Source organism: Mustela lutreola, chromosome 15, assembly GCF_030435805.1.
Source record: "Mustela lutreola isolate mMusLut2 chromosome 15, mMusLut2.pri, whole genome shotgun sequence".
NCBI classification, from domain to species: Eukaryota; Metazoa; Chordata; class Mammalia; order Carnivora; family Mustelidae; genus Mustela; species Mustela lutreola.
Window position 1 is genome coordinate 52,331,550 of NC_081304.1, and position 22,053 is coordinate 52,353,602.

The window sequence follows — 22,053 nt, forward strand, 5'->3', positions numbered from 1 at the left end:
TTAATCCTCAACCTCCCACCCCAAGTCAAAACTATCATCTTTGTTTTATAAATAAGCAAACTGACACATTGGGCATTAAGTAATACGCTTGTGCACACAGAGCTAGTAAGCAGCTGGGCTGGGGTCCAGGAGTTCTGCCCCAGACTCCTCACTGTTCTCCACTTGGCTGTGCTGTTGGCTGGGATGCAATGGGGGAGGTACTCAGAATCAGAGGGCTGAAAGCTAGCAGCAGAAGGAAGATGGGAAATGCAGGAGAGCCAGGAAGGAAGGTGCTGTTTTGAGAGCTGCCCAGCTGGGTGTCTCACCTGCTAGCCCCTGGCTAGATATTTCACTGGTTAGCGCCTCCTGGAGCCAATTTGAGCCAGCTTAGAGCTGTGTACCGATTCCGTCTCCACCCTTTAACCTGGTCCCGAACTTAACCTTTATCTGGTTATAGTACTAAGATCTCCACCTAGAGGCGGAATTTTCTGCCACCTTTTGAACATAATGTATATACTAGCCTGTGGGGCGGTCTAGGTCTGAGCTATAGAACAGAAATGCCCAAGTAATAGAGCATGTAAATTCCTTAATGAATATGCAAGCTCCTTGCTCTCACCCCCTATTACACTGAATAAAAGCTTCCTGTTCTAACCCCAAGAGAGACGGTGCTTTGAGAGTGATCTGTCTCCTTACGTGCACCAAGTAATCAAAGTAATTCTTTGCTTTCAAACACTTCCTTGGGTTGTATTCAATGTAATGCACCCCACGGGGTGACCGCCCCCCTCCCTTGAATTCAGTCCGGGTGCTGCCTCCCAGAGGAGCATGTAATTGAGGCTGAGTGAAATTTTTTCCCTGAAGGAGGGCTTCCCTGCAGAGGTTTCTCATTAGCATTCTGAACCAGTGAAACGACTTACCTTCGTAGTAAGGTAAATGAAAACATTTCTGTTTTCAGTTCAACGATGACTTTAGAAAATGAGTAGAGACAGGGGCGCCTGGATGGCTCAGTGGGTTAAAGCCTCTGCTTTCAGCTCGGGTCATGGTCTCAGGGTCCTGGGATCGAGCCCCGCATCGGGCTCTCTGCTCGGCAGGGAGCCTGCTTCCTTCTCTCTCTCTGCCTGCCTCTCTGCCTACTTGTGATTTCTGTCAAATAAATAAATAAAATCTTAAAAAAAATGAGTAGAGACATATTCAGGATCATTGGGCTAGCCACCTTATAGCCAAACAGCTATTAACGTAAGAAGTACATCATGAATATTTACAAGTCATTAGTAACAGTCGAAGCTCAATGCCAGGCTTCACGATATATGATATATATATATATCTTTTCCTTTAAGAGGGTTCCATGTATGACTTCAATGGGACTGACGCTATTCTTGTGGTTCTAGAAATGGGATGACCAGCTCTTTCAGAATATACAGCAACTGCCTCCACCTACTAAGCAGTGCCCGGTTTAGGAGATTTACGGTAAAAGCCATGTTTCCTAGGAAGTCAGTACAAAAAGCCAGACTTCTACCGGCAGTTTCTGGGAGAGAGCAGCTTTCCATCCAACGCAGGGCTTTACCTTTCCTCTGGGAAATGTTTATAATAGAAAAGGCTCAATTAGGATATCTGTCCGCCTCTCCTGTACCTCTGATGTTTGGTGGGGTTGACAACGGGCAAGGATAAAATGAGCTGGTCATCTCAGAATCATGGAAAACCTGGACCCAAGGCTCAGGAATGCCCCGTATTTCCGTTGTGAGAAGGGAGACAGTTCTGTCCCCGTGTGTCAAGAATGCGAAACATGTGTCTTGGCTTGGAATATCTTCTTGACCAAACAGTGGTTCCGGAGGATAGGAGAGGTGCCCCGGAGAAAGTTTCTGGTGAGCATCCTGGAGCAGCTGGGTAGCCTCTACTTGCTGCACTATTTTCAGAATATCCTTCAGACCACGCAGGGGAAGGATTTCATCTACAGCCGGTCCCGGATCAACCTCAGCAGGAAGGAGGGGAAGATCGTCAGGTCTTCCTTGAACCAGATGTTGGATAAAACCGTGGAGCAGAAGATGCGGGAGATCTTGTCCTGGTTTGCGAGAAGCACCCACCGGACCAAGGCGAATTACACGCTCTTTCTCCTGCAGATGTGTGACCCCAAGCTGCTGCTGACCGCTGCCAATGTCATCAGGGTCCTGTCTCTGAGACAGTGGAACAACGTCGCGGGTAAATGAGGCCCCAGGGGGTCTGGGAAGCCGGACTTGGGGAACCTGTCAAGGAACCAGGGGTGTGGACCAGCTTAGGGAGACGGGGATCTTCCAGAATACACGACAGAGGTCCTTGTCCTGACCTGCAGCCCTGTTTACCGAAGGAGAAATTGCAGACTGCGACTTCCTTCTAGAAAAGTATAGAATACACACTCAGAAGGAAGTGCAGAACTTGTAACTGTCAGGCATTTAATTTTGCATTTTTTGTCTTATTTTAAAGCTTTTTCTTCAAGATTTTATTTATTTATGAGAGAGAGAGAGAAAAAGAGAGAGAGGGAGCACAAGCAGGGGGAGCGGGAGATGGAAAAGTAGGCTCCCCGCTGAGCAGGGAGCTCCATGCCATGCTAGGATTTGGTCCCAGGATCCTGGGATCATGACCTGAGCTGAAGGCAGATGCTAAACCCACTGAGCACCCAGGGGCCCCACTGTGAGGCATTTAAAATGGAGTTAGACCCAGATGTGGCTGGCCTGTGCCACTACTGCTTTTTGCTGGTGTGGTTCCTGCAGTGCGTTAGGGACTAGACAGGGTTAGAGAGGGATGTAAAGGGGAGGCTTCTGAACTGGTTTGCCTTTCAGTTTGCCCTGCACAGAACCTGGGTCAAGGGGACCAAGTTTAGGGCTTTTCCCCTTTCATTGCACCATATTCCTTGCTTGTGCATAAAATCCAACCTTGAAGAGGAGTTCTCAAACTTCAGCTTGCATCAGAATCACTGGGAAGGCTTTTTATTTTATTTATTTAGTTATTTAAGGATTTTATTTATTTGTCAGAGAGAGAGAGAGAGAGAGCACACAGCAGGGAGCCGCAGGCAGAGGGATAAGCAGGCTCCCTGCTTAGCAAGGAGCCTAATGGTGTTTCCATCCCAAGATGCTGGGATCATGACCTGAGCCAAAGGCAGAAGCTTAACTGACTGAGCCACTCAGGCACCCCTTTCTGCAAATTTTATATGGAAACTTGGAGGCCCCCCTTCCCGCTTCCCTCCTCCCAAAAAACCAGACATAACTGGCCCGGTCCGTTTTGTGTAGACTGAAGAGAGGCAAGTAGAAATAAAACCGTCTTGGGGTGCTTGGGTGGCTCAGTGGGTTAAGCCGATGCCTTTGGCTCAGGTCATGATCTCAGGGTCCTGGGATTGAGTCCCGAGTCCGGCTCTCTGCTCAGCAGGGAGCCTGCTTCCCTCTCACTCTCTCTGCCTGCCTTTTTGCCTACTTGTGATCTCTCTCATCAAATAAATAAAGAAATAAAATCTTTAAAGAACAAACAAACAAACAAACAAAAAACTGTTTGCCTCATGTCCTTTCCTCCACAACCCCACTTCAAAAGCCACCTTGTCTTGGCCGTTGGCATTTCAGGCCCCAACCAAGACACTAGTGATGTGTTCTTTTCTTTCCCGAGAAAGACTACAACGTGCCGTATGAGACCTCGGATGTTTTCTGGGCAGCCAGCACCAAGACTGCATCCTTCCCTTTGTCCAGAGCTTCAGGAAAAGAAAATTCGCTTGAAAACAGGAGGGGCGAAGCATCTAATACTGGTAAGTCAGCTTGTAGCAAGAAAGCTAATAGACGGGAGATCGGGAAGTCCCGATGGGTTTGGGGCGGTGGGCACAGGGCAGTAGCGTCTGGGGGTGGCAGGTTTTGGAGATGAACATTCATTTGGCATCAGTGGTATGTTGGCCTCACCGATCCTTATTACATAATCGAATCCCACATCCAGTAGGGGAGAAGCGAGAATTGAAGGTGGTCATTATAACCTTATTAAAGCCCATGTTTTCACTTCTCCATCTTGGTGCCTCTGAGAGATGCCTGAAAATAAAGCTCAGAAAGGGAACTATAAGAGGGTTTCCTTTGGGTTCTCCCTCTGCCCCGGGGCCACAATCCCTTGTCTGGCCCCTCCCTTTTTGGCATAGGGGACACCTGTAGAGGCCAGCCCACTGGTGCCTATCTTTTGCTGCACTGGATTCAGTCTTGAGGAGGAAGCAAAAGCAGTGGGGAAGTAGGGCATAGCCTCAATGATTTCCTGAGCTGGTTTGTGTGAGGCGAGAGCTCTATGTGACCTCATTATAAGAAACACAAAGCATCAATTCTCAGGCACTTTTCATCTGGAAACTTCCAGATTTCATAAACAGATAAGAGAGCGTAATCACCACGCACATAACCATCACTCAGTTTCGATAATTATCAATACTTGGCCCCTTCATGTCATTCATTTGTCCCTTTACAAAATTGTTTATATATTTTTTCCCCTTGCGATATTCTAAGGAAATTCCAGGCACAAGGCCATTTCACCTGAGTGGGGCAGGCTTTGCTGCTATAGGTATCCTACCTGAGCTGGGAAGGCTAAAAAAGTCCTCGTGCATTTCGTTGGGGAGGTCATTATTTCCACTCTGGCAGAAGAAACGATAAAAATCCAGGGGTCTAAAAGGGTGGATTCTGATGAGCTCTATTTCTGGGGAGAGGGTTTCTGGAGGGCTTCTCTTGGCCTGGAGTTATTGCAGAATCAGCCTCATCCCGCACCTTTCTCTCACTTTCCTCTAGATGGACAATGGAAGAGTTCCATCCAGTGCATTTTAGAGATGAATAGCCTGTTTTCCGGAAAAGCAGGCCTGTCGAAGGCCGAATACACGCCCTCCAATCTGTTGGTTGACTTGGATGTCGTCAAAGACCTGTCGTCCGGGGTCAGCAAATACCGGGACTTCATCCGTTCCCTGCCCGTTCACCTCTCCAAATATATTCTAAGTATGCTGGGCTGTACTGGGGGATTTCTCCAAACACCGTGGTGCCTCACGGGCTGGCTGGGAGGTTCCCAGGTCCATGTTTTTTTTTTTTTTTTTTTTTTTTTTTCAGGTATGCTGGATAAAAACAGCCTGAACAGGTGTGCCTCCGTGAGCCAGCACTGGGCCATGCTGGTCCAGCAGGTCAAGATGGAATTGTCCATGCATCCTTTCATTCAGAGCCATATCACCTTCTTGCAGGTACTTCCTGTCTGGAGGGGGAGGGGTCGATCTGGAGACCCGCCTCCTTTCCGCATTGAGGTTGGCCTGCCTGGGGGCCTTTCCGGTCTCTTCCCTAGATCCTCAGTTGGCCTCCTGCCCCGTGTTTGTTGCTTTGTAGGGTTCAGTAGTGACTTCCTTTGTGTCTGTTCTCCCCATTAATCACCCCATGGTCAGCGCATCCAGGAGGGAGGACATATATGGAAACCTCTCAGGAGGAGAGAAGGCAGAGCCTTCCTGAAACCTCACAGAGTGGGGGATTGTTTTCACCAGAGAGCTTTACTGTGGCTTTGGCAATGAGAGGACCGTGAGTGTGTTCCCGGAGCAGCCTCACGTGGTACCCAGATGTTTCAAAGCCCACAAAGTATATTCTTGGGTCAAGATGCTCTTCTCCTGGAATAGTGTCCACCTCTGGCATTTTTACTTCTGTTTCTGGCCTTGCCCTATGTCATGGGTTGCTGGTAGCTTGAGTGTTTCCCAGCACAGATAGATAAGAGAAGACACGAAGAGGCCGGCCTTGTGAGGCAGACCACCCTCTGGGAAGTGGAGGACTCTGGCCATGTCCTCCTGGGGTCCCTCCATGTGTTTTGTCCACCTTATACCAGTCCGCGCACACTACCAGCCTCATGGGCCAGACCTGGGCCTTCTTTTGCCAGAGTTTACCCGCCATTCAGACCTTGCCAAGGACGAGTTTCCCCCCTTCTCTTGGGGAGTAAGGGCCAAGAGTAATAACCATTTTCTGTTTGTTTTTTCCCTCAGGGATCCTACACAAAGGGAATCGATCCTAACTATGCCAACAAGCTTTTTATCCCAGTTCCTAAAATAACCGATAACGGGAAGTGCATACGTGTGAAAAATCAGAAATTGAAACTCAGAACAAAGGTGAGTAGCAGTGGCATCTGGGGCAGGTCACCGTGGCGTCCTGTTCTTAGCCAGGCTGCAGTCCAGACTCAGTCGTTATATGAGGGTAGAGGAAGCGGGAGGATATAGGATATAGGATATAGCACATGGATTTAGGGCCTAGGAGGCGACATTCCCTAAGGGAGACCAGAGTTCGGTGCTGTGTGTCCTTAAGCAAGTGACTTCCTCTCCTTCAGCCTGAAATCCCTCATCTGTTAAACGAGTGGATGTCAGGGATGGTTGGGATTTTCCTTAACACCCGTCAGGCCACACGCATCCAGAGGCTGTGAGGGTCTGTGGCTCGGGAATGGAAGGGCCAGGATGGGTCTAGAATGTCCAGGGTCCAGAATGGATTATGCTTTCTCCCCTCTCACTTCCAGGTTTATTCTAGAATGAAGGGGCGCAGTTACTTAACCGTAGACTCCCCCATACCAAATCTTGGGCAACAGCGAAGGACAGAAGAAAGGCTCTGAGCTCTCTCTACAGTTTATCCAGGCCTGGTGGTCATTCCTGAAACCATCAGATTCTTGCTGTCTCCTCTCTGCTCAAGGGTCTTCTATTTTCAAATCTGTCCCACGGGCCTCAAAAGAATATTCAGTAAGGGGTATCCAGACTGTAGCTTCTCGAAGGCAACTGTGTATATGAGTTAGAATTCGAGGGATAGAAAGGACCAGAGTGACCATCCAGTTCTTCTGTCCACAGAAGCCGGGCAGGTCACAGGAATGAGGGCGGTTGGGGGTGCGAGTGGGTGTGTCAGAACCATCAGGAGCTGGAGACTTCCCTCTCCATCCGAAGGGGCCAGGTGCTACACAGCTCCCACGAGGTACGGCCATAGAGACTGGACCTCAGCCTCCCCATCCATCTGAGCTTTCAAGAAAAGTCAGAAATCTGAATTACCTTGTGACATCTCTCATTTTCCTTAAATGCGGGCAGCCAATTAAAAGCATTAAAAAAACCCCAAAACTATGGGAGCCAAAGAAAACACATCTGTGAATTTCATTTGACATGAATTTTATTTATTTATTTATTTTTTAAAAAATGATTTATTGATTTATTTATTTGACAGAGATCACTAGTAGGCAGAGAGGCAGACAGAGCGAGAGGAGGAAGTAGGCTCCCTGCTGAGCAGAGAGCCCGATGCCAGGCTCGATCCCAGGACCCTGGGATCATGACCTGAGCCAAAGGCAGAGGCTTTAACCCTCTGAGCCACCCAGGTGCCCCAAGACCTGAATTTTATATCTTTGAATCGGCCCATTCACTCGTGTGACCGATGGAAAGACTGAGGTGCTGAGAGTTTCTGGTCTCCTTGACAGAATGACAGAGATACAATAGGACGCAGACCCGTTCTTCCTGAGCTCGGTGCTCTAAGTATAACAGAGCTAACACCCTGCTCTGGGTGACATGGCTAGTAACTGCCTGACTGGAAAGGAAGACCCAGGCAGTGTTTGATATTTTAGAAATGTTGTAATTTTAGGAAAGAGAGAGAAACAGGTGAAGCACTGTGGACAACAGACGAGAAACATGGAAGACCCAGACGAGGAAGCTAAGGGGTCTGCTAGGGAAAGTTTAGGAGAGTGCTTCTCAGGGCTGGTGACTGCCATGGGGAATGAGTTTGAGTGGTGTGCCCGACATAGTGCCAAGGGCTTTGTACACATAATTCACTTGATCTTTGCTGTAGATTGGGTGGATATCATCGCTTCCAGTTTCTGGACGTGGAAGTGGAGGCTGAGAGGTTCCAAAAATCGCCAAAGGTCTCCTAGCTGCTCAGTGGCAGAGCTGGGATTTGAATCAGGTCTTTTTCCTGATTGACTCCACCATGGAGCTTCTGGGCTCTCAAAACTTGGCCAATGACCAAGAGCCAAGTTACTCCAGCCCAGGCTGTGAGAAGCCAAGGAAGACTTGATGAATTCAAGGCAGGATATCAGAGATGCTTGGACATTCGAGGGGAGGCAGGTTGAGAGATTCAGGGGCAAGGCTTCTAAGGTGGACGTCACTACTGGGTTAGAGATCAAGGAGGAGGTTGAGTCCAGAAAAGCAGGCATCCCAAGGAAAAGTCTACAGGCACGGAGAAGAAGGCCATGTAGGAAGCCTTGAAGAGATGTTCCCAGGAGGGCTCCCAGGTCCAAATGTGCTGCTGTGGTCTTCTTTGCTTTCATGGTAAAGGCACTCTGTGTTTTGGTTTCCTGCTTGCATGGTTGTCATTTCCTGCTATTTGAGGGGGAAGAGTATGGCTGGAAAGAGGAGTGATAAGTGAGAGTCTGGTTGAGTCATCTCTAACAGAATTTGGCCTACCTGGAATGCCACAGTGGCTCAGAAAGTGTCCCATGGAGAGAGGGAGGGATGGGGGGAAGAAGGAAGGAAGGGAGGAAGAAAAGAAGAAGGAAGGAAGGTAAGAAAGATGGAAAGAAGGAAGGAAGGAAGGAAGGAAGTCTTAGAAAAGGAAGGAAAACACCCCTGTTGAGACTTGATAAAATTGGTTTCTTCTTCCCGAGGCTCAGCTATATATCTCACCTGCAAAATGATGAGAATAATTCGTGGGGCCAATGGTGTCCTCCGTGAGGCAGCTGTAAGGAGGAACCAAGCTTGCCTCTATGGGCAGACTTTGAGGCCCAAATGCATAGTGGGTGTAGTTGTGACTTCACATACAGTTTGAGTTCCCACCAGCACGCTCTGTACCCTCAGGTCAATGCAATAGGCCCATGGAACCTCAACTTCTGCAAAAGATCTGGCCAGAGGGCACCTGTCACTTTATTTTGTGAGCATTGCTCTTTGTGAGCCCATTTTTTGGGAAAAGTTGAGCGATCAGCAATTCATGGAATCAGAACACACAGAAAATACAAAGAGAAGGAAGACAAATCAGGACCCTTGGTTCTCCATGGATTACTTTGGGGTCTGCTCCGGGGTCCTTCCCTCCCCACACACAGTGGCAGCCACAGCCTGAAGCAAAAGAATCCTTGGGACCTTATGTCCTTGCTGGGGGCGCCCTCGGGGGTGCATGTTTGGGGCGGGGGGTAAAGTTGCCGCTGTGATTTGACTTTGTGTTCCGTTGTTAGAATGACTACAACCTGTGGGCCGCATACCAGAACCAGGAAACTCAGCAGGTCCTAATGGAGGAGAGAAATATCTTCTGTGGGACTTATAATATCCGTATCCTCTCAGACACGTAGGTACCAGGGCCAGAACCCAGGTCTTCGGGGACCCTTGAATTACTCACACTGGCGTCTATAGGATTTCCATGACCCTGTTCACTTGGAAAGGCAATCCTTCCTCCCCTCAAGCTCAAGTCCTGCAGGAACATGAGATCCCCTTCGGAGAATAGGGCTGGATGTTTGCACCATTCTCCCCGTGGCCAGAGGACACTTTCCTGTTGTAATTTCGGGTTACTGACCAACTTTCACACAAGTCACATGCATGAAAACATTGCTTTTTTTGGAAATATTTGTATGGTTTTATTTCAATTTTAGAAGTGATATGTGCTTAGTACAAAGAAGAAATCCACTAAATACCATAAAATGTATAGAGAAAGGCAAAGACCTCCTATAATCTTCATGTATATTAGTACACAAATTAATATTCATTTTATTAATATTCATGTATACTTCTGTATATTCTAGAATTTTCTTTGCATGTATATCTATAAGTTTTTTTTAAATGATTTTATTTATTTGACAGAGAGAGACACAGCTAGAGAGGGAACACAAGCAGGGGGAGTGGGAGAGGGAGAAGCAGGCTTCCCGTTGAAGAGAGAACCTGATGTGGGTCCCGATCCCAGGACCCTGGGATCATGACCTGAGCCAAAGGCAGCTGCTTAATTGACTGAGCCACCCAGGTGCCCCAGGAATCAACTTTCTGCCATAGTTTAGGCCTCGGATTTCACTCTTTATTCATAAGGTTTTGTGGAGGCTGCCTCTCTCTATTTTATTTTTGACTGTGAATGTTACTTACAGATTACATCTTGAGCAGTCAGTAAGGGGAAGACACAGCAGATAGTGGAAAGGCAAAGTTGGGTTTTTATAGATGGCCTGGTGATAAGTGCCCTTTGGAAGAGATGATGGTGACTGAACTCTAGATGTAACCAGGGGAATGAGGACAAAGATATCAAGAATTACTTTTCGTATTCAGACATGACTCCATCCATGTTTGCTGAAAAAAATCCCCCTTTACTCTATGGTCCTGGTGTTACTAATAATCGTGTCCCCTTTCACAGTGAAAAAGTCTCGTTTTGGACAATAAATGATTTGGTCGTCTTGCTCATATTTTACCTATTTGCTAATAATCTTATGACTGGAAAATTAACTTACCCTGTTTTACTAGACTGCAGGCTCGTTGAAGGCAAGATCCGTATCTTGATTCATCTCTGTATTTCCTATGGTAGCTCTTAGCACAGTACTTTGAACCTGACATACACTCATTGGGTATTCGTTAAGAGAGAGGAAAAAAAGAAAGAAACAGTGGGATATGCAGTTGGCATCAGGCTTCCAAGCTGTGTTCCTCTAATGTTTTCCATAAAAAAAGATTTCTGTGGTCAGACAAGTTTGGGAAATGATGCATATTCAGCAGAATATCCTCTCTTGATGATTTATCATATATTAGTATATTCTTTTTTAATAGTTTTCCTGTTGTCTTTAGGTTTTCACCTAAAGTGACTTGATATGGTATGAGGTCGGGGTCCACCAGGAGTGTGCCTTCTGCTTTCCATTATACCACCCCTGCAGGGGACAGTCATCAGACGAAGGGAGTTCTGGAAGGACACTAACTTTTCTTTCATGGACCATCTTTTTCTGCCCCCCGGCAACTCAGGTGGGACCGAAACAGAGTCATCCACTATTCTGGGGGAGATCTGGTCGCAGTGTCATCCAACCGGAAAATCCAGCTTCTAGATGTCATACACGTAAAGGAGTTACCCACTGAGTTCCGAGGCCATGCTGGGAGTGTCCGCACCCTCTTCTTGTGTGAGGAGGAGAACTTTCTACTGAGCGGGAGTTATGACCTGAGTATCAGGTGAGTGGTCCAAAGGAGTTGTGGTCCATCCCACCCAAGGCCTAAAGTCAGCTTGTGGAAGAAGCCTGCATACTTTTTCCTCTTAGTATTTATTGAAAAGTTATCCTAAGTAATGCTCTCCTAAATGATATGGATAACCTGTAACATATTTTTCTTTATTTGGCAAGGTAGAAACCAATAATTTATATATTGTTTAAACTTCGAATGAGATTCATTTATAGCCATTATCAGATCTATTTTCTGGTTGAGGGCTTTGAATTGGAAGGTATATTATTTTTAATTTTTGAAGATTTTATTTACTTATTTGTAAATAAGAGAGAGAGAGAGAGAATGAGCGGGGGAGGAGCAGAGAGAGAGAGGGAGAGAGAGAGGAGCAGACTCCCCACCGAGCATGGAGCCCGATGTGGTACTTGATCCTAGGACCCTGAGATCATAACCTGAGCCAAAGGCAGACACTTAACAGACTGAGCCACCCAGGCACTCCTTGGAAAGTACCTTTTTTAGTGCTCTTAGATGATGGCACAATTTATAGTTCTTTTATAGATGCCTTAGGAAAAGGTGTTTTTCTGTGGATATCACATATGATATAGAAGAAAAATGGTGTTTAAAAATGTATATATACATATGTTTTTTGACAATGTAGTAAACATCCATGTACTATACTCAGGCCAAGAAATAGATCATTACCATTCCCCAAATCTCACTGTGTGTCTTACCTTGCTTTCTTCCTTCCAACCAGAGGTAATGTTACCCTAAATTTTATACTAATTATTCCCTTGTATTTCTTTATAATTTTGCTAACTATTTATAGATCTCCAAAAATATTGATTACTTTTGCCTATTTTTAAACTTATGTAAATGGAATTGCATTAAAAAATTCACTTATAGGGCGCCTGGGTGGCTCAGTGGGTTAAAGCCTCTGCCTTCAGCTCAGGTCATGGTCTTGGGGTCCTGGGATCGAGCCCCACATCAGGCTCTCTGCTCAGCAGGGAGCCTGCTTCCTCCTCTCTCTCTGCCTGCCTCTCAGCCTACTCATGATCTCTGTCTGTCAAATAAATAAAATCTTTAAAAAAATTTTTTACTTATCCTGGATTCTTGTACTGAACCATGATTTTGAGATTTATCCATAAGATGTAGGTAGCAGTAATTTATTTTCATTGAGACACTGTCTTTTGTTGGATGAATATATTATAAATTATTTCATCTTCTGTCAATGGATATTTGCATTGTTTCCATTTTTTTATTCTTTCAAAGAATAAACATCTGCTGCTACAGGTGTTCTTGGATGTGTCCCCTGACATCTATGTGCATGAGTTTGTTCCTTTTTTTCAAATTTTATTTATTTATTTGACAGAGAGAGACACAGTGAGAGAGAGAACACAAGCAGGGGGAGTGGGAGAGGGAGAAGCAGGCTTCCCTCTGATCGGGGAGCCTGACGTGGGACTCGATCCAAGGACCCTGGGATCATGGCCTGAGCTGAAGGCATAATGACTGAGCCCCCCAGGTGGCCCTATGTACCTGAGTTTTTAAAAAATTTTTTTCAGAGGCATCTGGTAGCTCAGTGGTAGAACATGAGATTCTTGATCTTGGGGTTGTGAGTTTGAGCCCCATGTTGGGTGTAGAGATTACTTAAAAAATTAGTAAAAAAATTTTTTTATTTTTTTACTGAATATAATTGACATACAACATATTAGTTTTAGGTATATGACATAATGATTTGATATTTGTATATATTGGAAAATGATTACCACAGTAAGTTTACTTATATCCATCACGACTCATAGTTACAAAATTTTTTTTCTTGTGATAAGACCATTAAGATCTACTCTCAGCACCTTTCAAAGGTATGATGCAGTCTTGTTTATCACAGTGCATGAGTTCTTCTTAAGGATTATTCTTTGTCATGAAATCTCTAGGTAGGAGTACTAAATTGTTTTCTTAAACAGTTATATTAGGTTCTACTCTCATCATCAGGGGTAGACCCCTACCAATATTTACTATTTGATGCTCAATACTGACAACATTAACTGCCAATCTGCTGCTACCTCTTTTCACTTCTTTGATTACTAATGAGGTTGGGCATATTTTCACATGTGCGTATTAAGCTTTCCAGAGAAAGAGAACCAGGGAGATGTGTGTGTGCATAAAAAGATATAAAGAGATTGATTATCTCTTTATAATGAATTGGCTCACAGTGTGGGCCTGCAGCCGGGAGACCTAGGAGAATTGGGGGTGGAGATAAGTCTGCAGCTGGTTTGAGGGAGCATTCCCTCTTGTTGGGAGTGCATGGGGGGAGGTTGGTCTTTTTGTTCTGTTTAAGCCTTCAGTTGATTGGTTGAGGCCTATCTACATTATGAAGGGCCATGTGCTTTACTCGACATCCATTGGTTTAAACCTTGATCTTGACCTAAAACAGCCTTCAAGCTGACCCATAAAATTAACCATCACAATATGTTTTAGAGCCATTTGTGCTTTTTCTTCTATGAAATTCCTGTTCAGTTTTTGTTGTCATTTGGCCTATTCTTCTGTTAATTTATTTATTCTTACTGATTTGTTGGAGTTCTTTATATATTTTGGATACTAGTTGTTTTTTGTGTTGCATATTCCTCCTTCCAATTTAAGACTCCTCTTGTCACCGTGGTGACTTTTGATGAACAGAAATCCTTAACTTTAAGGTAGTTGACTTTGTGGACTTGACATGTTTAAGAAACGCCTCCCTTTGGGGAAGTCCAAAAGACATTCTCCCGAAGTATCTTCTCAAAAATTTTTTTAAAATTTAAAATTCTTTTAGTTTTAAAGATTTTATTTATTTATTTGAGAGAGAGAGAGAGAGAGAGAGAGCGGGGCAGGGGAAGGGAGGCAGAGGGAGAAGGCAGATGTCTGCTGAGCAGGAAGGTCCAATATGGGACTCGATCCCAGGTCCCTGGGATCATGACCTGAGCCAAAAGCAGCTGCTTAACTGACTGAGTCACCCAGGTGCCCAGTATCTTATTTTTGTTTATATTTTCATATTGATTATTGCTGGTATAGAGAAATGGTGTTGATTACTATAGATTGTTCTTGTATCTAGCAACCTTGTTAACCTCTCATTGGTTTTAAAAGTATATGTGCTGGGGCGCCTGGGTGGCTCAGTGGGTTAAGCCTCTGCCTTCGGCTCAGATCATGATCTCAGGGTCCTGGGATCGAGCCCCGCATCGGGTTCTCTGCTTGGTGGGGAGCCTGCACCCCCCTCTTCCTGCCTTTCTGCCTACTTGTGATTTCTCTCTCTCTGTCAAATAAATAAACAAAAACTAACAAAAAGTATATGTGCTATGTAGATGGTCTTCCAGTCAGGAATAATGATAATAATTATCTTCTTTACCCATACTTTTATACTACATTTTTCTTTCTTTCTAACTTTACGTTGGCCTTCCAGTTAAGTAGAAGCAGTAAGAGCAGACATCTTGTTATCCTTTTTGAAGGGAGTACATCTATAGTTTTTTTTGTTTTACTAAGTATAATTCTTGCTGTTATAACTTTTTAAAAATAAGTTTGTGAAATCATTAAGTTCCTTCTATTCCTACTTTTTAAATTTTATTTTCTTTTTTTATTTTAAAGATTTTATTTATTTGAGACATATATAGAGAGACAGAGTACAAGCAGGGGGAGCAGCAGAGGAAGAAGCAGACTTCCTGCTTAGCAGGGAGCCTGACGCAGGGCTCTATCCCAGGACCCTGCGATCATGACCTGAGCCAAAGGCAGATGCCTAACTGACTGAGCCACTCAGGTGTTCCTCTTTTTATTTTTTTTTTAAGTTTATTTATTATTTAAGTAATCTCTACACCCAATGTGGGGTTTGAACTCATGACCCTGAGATCAGGAGTCACATGGTCTTCTGACTGAGCCAGCCAGGACTTCCTATTCCTATTTTCCTAAAAATGTTTGTCAGATATCTTTTCTGCCTAACTAAAGAAAAACAACCTGAACATATGGTTGGCTGTGTTGCTAGAACAGAAATTCAAAATCTGCTTTTCTTCAGGCCACTGGGATATATTTAAATGCACTGTGGGCGCATAGCAGACTCTGACAAACCACTAAGGCCACAGGACCTTTGGGAATGTTAGAAGGGAAAGGGTAGCACATTCAAAGAAAAACAAAAGAAGCATTTATTAATTGTTTATTGTGTGCCAAGTCTCATAAGAATTCTATGAGGTAACTACCATTCTTATCCTCAATTTACATATGAGGAAACTGGGATACAGAGTGGTTCACTAACTTATCCAAGATCCTACAGCTCATAAGTGATGGACCTGGGATGGTACCTGGGGCCCCCTGGCTCCAGAACCCACTATCTTAGTATCACTCTTTGCCCTGCAAACGCAAACTGGCTAATGTGGAAGTCTGTATCAGAGACAGCTGAGAGACCTCGGGCAATTTTGCTTATTAAAAAATGATGTGACTCATACATGCTTCCATGTATTTCTTAGATATGTCTCAGAAATACACATAAAATATTTTGGATCTAAGTGATTGAAGTAAATGGTTCTATTGTTCTTTTTTATTTTTTTAAGATCTTATTTATTTATTTGACAGAGAGAGATCACAAGCAGGCAGAGGGGTAGTCAGAGAGAGAGTGGGGAGCAGGCTCCCTGCTGAGCAGAGAGCCTGATACAGGGCTTGATCCCACTACCCTGGGATCATGACCTGAGCTGAAGGCAGAGACTTAACCCTTTGAGCCACCCGGGCATCCCCAATAGTTCTATTGTTCTTGTTTGAAGATCAGCTCTTCTGTTGAATCAGTGCCATGGATTTTAAGCCTGGGGGTAATTCTAGAAACTTCCACCTAATACCAACCAACATTTATTAAGCATTTTTGACATGTTGATCACTGTTCCAATGTTACATGAATTAATGGAGGGTTTCTCAATTTGGGGCTGTAAAGTACTTCATGTGAAGGCTGTCCTGTGCATTGAGAGGTTGCTCAGCAGTATCCTGGGACTCTACACACTAGATATCCATAGCATCTCTCTCCCCAGTGGAGACAACCAAGAATGTCTCCAGGCATTGGCAAATGTACCCTAGTGGTGGTAATCACTCCTGGTTGACAATCATTGCATTTGTGTATTTAATTCTTTGCTAAAACTGCTATGAGGTGTAACTATCATTGTTATCATTTCTAATCTACCAGTGAGGAAATGAAGCCTACGTAGAAGTTAAGTAGCTTTCCCAAAGTTATGCCTAATGGCTGCTGCAACTGGGATTCAAATCTAGGTCTCTGACTCTGAGCTTGACCATGAAACTTTGCTGCCTTCCAACAGACTGTTGGTTTAAGGGAGGTCGTATATAGTATGATACCTTTGGGCCCTCAGAAAAAAATTTCAAAAACATTTTTTTGGCCTGATTCCTGCAGATCCTGGGATCTGAAAAGTGGGGCTTGTATACGAATCTTCAATGGCCACCAGGGGACAGTCACTTGCATGGATTTATATAAGAACAGGCTCGTATCTGGAGCAAGAGATTGCCAGGTGAAAGGTGAGAAAGAAATGCCTTGACCTTTCTTAGAAGTTCCCCCAAACCCATGAATTGTCAAAATGCTGTTTTGCTCATTTCTGTAGGACGATGTTCTTTTTTTTTTACATTTTATTTATTTATTGACAGAGAAAGAGAGAGCATGAGCAGGGAGAGTAGCAAGCAGAGGGAAAGGGAGAAGCAGGCTCTCCAAAAAGCAGGGGGAGCCTGATGTGGGACTCGATCCCCGGACCCCAGGGATCATGACCTGAGCCGAAGGCAGTTGCCCAACTACCTGAGCCACCCAGGCGCCTGGTAGACATTCTTCCTTCCATGCATCCATCCATCCTTCCATGCATCCATCCATCCTTCCACCCATTCTTCCATCCATCCATCCATCCATCAACCCACCCACCCAACCACGCATCCATCCATCCATCCATCCTTCCATCTATGAATCCATTCATGTAACAACTGTCTGTGGAATACCTACAGTATGCTAGACACTGTGTTAAGTCCTAAGGGAAAAAAACAATATGATATGGCCCTTTAAATATGGTTTTTTATCTCCTCAAGAGGCTCAATCTTTTAACAGAGATAGATAATAAATATATAATTGAGGATATAATAAATATGAGTAATAATGGCTGCCACTTCCTGATTACTAACCTTGTGACTGACACGGGTACTTTACACATATTATTTATTTATTTGTTTGTTTGTTTTTTTAAAGATTTTATTTATTTATTTGACAGACAGAGATCACAAGTAGGCAGAGAGGCAGGCAAAGAGAGAGAGGGAGGAGGAAGCAGGCTCCCTACAGAGCAGAGAGCCTGACGTGGGGCTCGATCCCAGGACCCTGGGATCATGACCTGAGCTGAAGGCAGAGGCTTTAATCCACTGAGCCACCCCAGGCACCCCACACATATTATTTATTAATTTAACCCTCACAAGAAGCCTCTGTGGTGAAGGCAGATGAGGAATCCAAAACTCGAAGAGAAAAACAACTTGCCCCAAATCAGAGCTGCTACGTGATAGAGTGGGGATTTAAATCCAGGGCTGTCTGACTCTAAATCACGGGCTCCTAACCAACATGTGGATTTTTTTTTTTTTTTAAGATTTTAATTTATTAGAGAGAACAAGCACAAGGAGGGGGAGGGACAGAGAGAGGGAGAAGGACAAGTAGATTCCCTTCTGAGTGCAGATGCCAACGCGGCGTTCCCTGGACCTTGATATCATGACCTAAGCCGAAGTCAGACACTTAACTGACTGAGCCACCCAGGCGTCCCACATGTGGAATTCTAAGGGACTGTAGAAGTAAGAGTAACAGGGAAAGCATCACAGACAGGGTGCTGTTTGAGTGTGTCTCTTTCTTTCTTTTTATTTATTTTTTTTAAGATTTTATTTATTTATTTGCCAGAGATAGAGAGTGAGTTTGCACAGGTAGGGGGAACAGCAGGCAGAGGTAGAAGCAGGCTTCCTACTGAGCAAGGAGCCTGATGCAGGGCTCGAGCCCAGCACTGTGGGATCATGACCTGAGCGAAAGGCAGATGCTTAATGGATCGAGCCACCCAGGCGTCCCAGGGTTGAGTGTGTGCTTGAGGATGTGTAGTTCTATAAGCAGAGGGAGAATGTAGAATGTTCTAAGCAGAAGGCACAGCACAGGCAAATTCACAGAAGGCTGAAGAAAATGGTGTCTTTAGGGAATTTCCCCTTGCTCGGTATGGCTGGACTGCAGTACATGGTGTTGGACATAAAGCTGGTTAGTTTGTTTGGGGCCAGATGATCAAGGGCCTTCTGCATCATGGTAGGAAATTGAACTTTACCCTATAGAATGCAGGAGGCTCTCAATGCACTTTGACTTGCAGGCTGACATGGTCAACTGTGTGCCTGACAAAGATAACTAGTGATACTGTGGAAGGAAGATTTGGAGTTGGGGGACTATGCAGACAAGCGACAGGCGGAGACACGACTCAGTCTGGAGAGCTACTGTGGCATCTTCAGACAACTCAGAACAGACAGACGTGAAGAAAGCCAGGGGGATATGAGTTTCCATGAGGGGGCACAGACTGAAGGGCGATTCCTATAGGGACAGTTGGGAGGACTTTGCCATCAGCTGGGTATGGAAGAGGAAGATAGAAGTGTAGACAATGAGGCCAGACCTTTAAACTCAGGCCACTGAGTTTTTGGACATGCTGAGTGTGGTAGGCAGAATAATGGCCAACCGAACATGTCCCGTCCTAATCCCTACAGCCTGTGACCATGCTATCTCTTATGGCAAAAGGGACTTCGCAGATGTGATTAAGTTGAGGACCTTAAAGTGGGGAGGTTATCCTGGGTTATCAGGGTGGGCCTGTGGGTCATCATACAGATCATTAAAAACAGAAATGTTCTCATATCTGATCAAAAGGAGATGTGACTTTGGAAGAATGGTCAGAAACATGCAACGTTGCTGGCTTTGAAGGTGGAGGAAGGGTTCATGAGCCAAGGAACATGGGTGGCCATTACAAGGTAGAACAGGCAAGGAAATGGGTCCCTCCGGCCCCAGAATCTCCCTAAAGGAACACAGCTCTCTTGTCACCTTGATTTCAGCCTTGTGGGGATGTCACACCAGACTGCTGTAGGATAATAAATTTGTCTTCCTTTTAGCTATTAAACAATTGTGACTATTTGTTACAGTGGCAGTAGAAAGCTAAGGCATCGGGTATGGGACTCTGGAGGACAGCGAGGGGAAGATTGCTGGAGGCAGGTGGAAGTGTGAGTTTACATGGGAGTTTACCATATAACAGGTCTGGGGCTCCAGACACATCGATTTGGTGGTTATCCGTTATAAGGAAAGGTGGAAGCTCCAGGTGTGGATGAGATGTCCCCTGAAAAGCAAGAGGAAAGAGTCAAAAGAGAAGAGAAGCAAGGGACCCAGGAAAGCATATCATGCTGGGGGTAGGTGGAGGAAGAACATTCTGGAAAGCAAGAATGGAGTGTTGTTCCATAGGCAAACCCTCAGACCTGCTTAAGAAACCTTACTCCCTACCTCTTTGCCCTCCTTGACCTGAAAGTCTCTTTGCCATGACTGCTTTGAGGAGGGGAGCAGAAGAAGGTTTGGAGTTGGAAGGCCAGACAAGGCCTCCAAACTTGAGAGAGTCTTGCATGGCTACTGGTAGAGCTGGAGCTAGGCAAAGGGCCCCCCAAACTCCTAGTAATCAAGATACACATTTTTATTTTTATTTCATTTTATTTTTTAAAATTTTTTATTAACATATAATGTGTTATTAGCCCCAGGAGTACAGGTCTGTGAATCACCAGGTTTACACACTTCACAGTACTCACCATAGCACATACCTTCCCCAATGTCCATAACCCCAACACCCTCTCCCTACCCCCTCCCGCTGGCAATCCTCAGTTTGTTTTGTGAGATTAAGAGTCTGTTATGGTTTGTCTCCCTCCCAATCCCATCTTGTTTAAGATACACATTAAAAAAATTTTTTTTTTATTTGTTTATTTGAGAGAGAGAGAGAGAGAGAACGCATGAGTGGTGGGAGGGGCAGATGGAGAAGCAGGCTCCCTGCTGAGCAGGGAACCCAGTGTGGGGCTCAATCCCAGGGCATGACCTGAGCCAAAGGTGGATGCTTAACCACCTGAGCCACCCAGGCGCTTCTCAAGATACACTTTTTTTTTTTTTTTTAAAGATTTTTATTTATTTATTTGAGAGAGAATGAGTGAGAGAGAGCATGAGGGAGGAGAAGGTCAGAGGGAGAAGCAGATTCCCCAAGGTGATGCGGGACTCGATCCTGGAAGTCCAGGATCACGACGTGAGCCGAAGGCCGTTGCTCAACCAACCGAGCCACCCAGGTGCCCTCAAGATACACATTTTAAAACGATATTGAAAATGTCAAAATTAATTCACAAAATACATGACGAAAAAAATTTCAAAAGATCTTACCCTAATCCTAGCCCCATCCCCAGCCTGCTTGCTTCCCCTGGGCTCCTTCCAGCTCCCTCGGTTACCCATAGAAAGAAAAAGAGATCTTAGAGACCTGAAATGTAACCCCCAACTTGTTAAAAAAATTTTTTTTTGAAGATTTTATTCATTTACTTGAGACACAGATAGAACACAAGCAGGGAAAGTGTAGAGAGAGTGGGACAAGCAGGCTTCCCTCTGAGCAGGGAGCCCAACATGAGGCTTGATCGCAAGACCCTGAGACCACGACCCGAGCAGAAGTCAGATGCTCCTTCTGGTGAGACAGCCAGATGCCTGTCAGCATTCTCCTTTCTAATCAGATGAAAGGGCCAATGTGTATATAAAAAACACATGAAGAAAAGCATACTTATTTAGTTAGGATGAATCTAGTATTTGCAGTTAAGAGCATGGCTTCTGGATCCAGACTCCCTGGGTTCGAATCCCAGCTCATTCTGCTTACCATCTGCACGATCTTGGCAGGCTACTCAACTTCTCTATGCCTGTTTCCTCATCTGCGTCGTGGGGAATCATCATAGCAACTGCCTTGGGAAGATAAGTTAATGCATGTCAAACACTCCCAACGATGCCTGGCTCGTTGTGTGTGCTACGTGTCAGGATCAGTCATGGTTATTATTTTGTCCTCGGTTATACATTCTGTTGCCTGACAGGTACTTTGGGGCCAACGAGGCTGACTTTGGTGGTCTCATCCCTGAATCTGTGGTGCCTCCTTTCAGTTCTTTCCTTTAAGCTCTGTTCTCCCACCTACCCAGCTACATTCATATCTTCCCAACCCTTACAGTGTGCTAGGCAGTTGCCCTATTACTGTCTATGTAGAAGCACCATTAAGCCTGCTCAGCTCTAACAATCTGTCAGTTAGTAAAATCCAAGAGTCAGATTCAAAGATACTTTAAAATGTAAATAAGGATAGACAGCTTTCTTTGCTTTTGGAGCTAGAAGGGGTGAGTCAGGAGAACAGCGTCTGGAAAGCATGGTGCCACGGAACATATGCCATGATTTTCCTGAAATCCACTCAATAGCAAGTATTTTGTAGGCTCAAGAAGGAGCCTTATTAGGGAGGAGATGTCTGGCACTTGGACCCTAACACTGAGTTCTAGGGTTGGAGCCAAGGTCTATGAATGGTGGCTTCCCCAGGAGCCCATAGTCAGGGAGCTCTGTGTTGCAGACTCACGGAGCTGTTGGTGAGCCTACAGGGATGGTGGGCCAGGCGACAGACTTCTAGGGTCTGACTTGATGGGCTTGGCTTCGGTGACGGGGTCCAGAACTCCACTGTAACCTGCTTTCATGCCCCTTCTCTTTCTGCCTCCCTCTCAGAGTGGGATATAGAGGTTGGAGCCAAGGTCTATGAATGGTGGCTTCCCCAGGAGCCCATAGTCAGGGAGCTCTGTGTTGCAGACTCACGGAGCTGTTGGTGAGCCTACAGGGATGGTGGGCCAGGCGACAGACTTCTAGGGTCTGACTTGATGGGCTTGGCTTCGGTGACGGGGTCCAG

The 22,053-nt window shown here is 45.2% G+C and overlaps 1 protein-coding gene across 4 annotated transcripts in view; it reads left to right on the forward strand.

Annotated features, from left to right (window-relative positions):
• The first annotated feature begins 1,435 nt into the window (after window positions 1–1,435).
• The window catches only part of FBXW10B (F-box and WD repeat domain containing 10B), a 34,015-nt gene continuing 13,397 nt past the window's right edge, over window positions 1,436–22,053 (forward strand). Inside the window, exons 1-9 of one of the 4 annotated variants that reach the window (XM_059147848.1) lie at window positions 1,445–1,838; window positions 2,094–2,172; window positions 3,608–3,739; window positions 4,743–4,943; window positions 5,052–5,179; window positions 5,957–6,079; window positions 9,151–9,260; window positions 10,898–11,098; window positions 16,488–16,609. In XM_059147848.1, the coding sequence (XP_059003831.1) occupies window positions 1,668–1,838; window positions 2,094–2,172; window positions 3,608–3,739; window positions 4,743–4,943; window positions 5,052–5,179; window positions 5,957–6,079; window positions 9,151–9,260; window positions 10,898–11,098; window positions 16,488–16,609 (1,267 nt within the window). In that variant the 5' untranslated portion in view covers window positions 1,445–1,667. Of the gene's footprint in view, window positions 2,173–3,607; window positions 3,740–4,742; window positions 5,180–5,956; window positions 6,080–9,150; window positions 9,261–10,897; window positions 11,099–16,487; window positions 16,610–22,053 lie in introns of all 4 variants that reach the window. The other 3 variants (XM_059147849.1, XM_059147846.1, XM_059147847.1) reach the window with 3 other exon arrangements.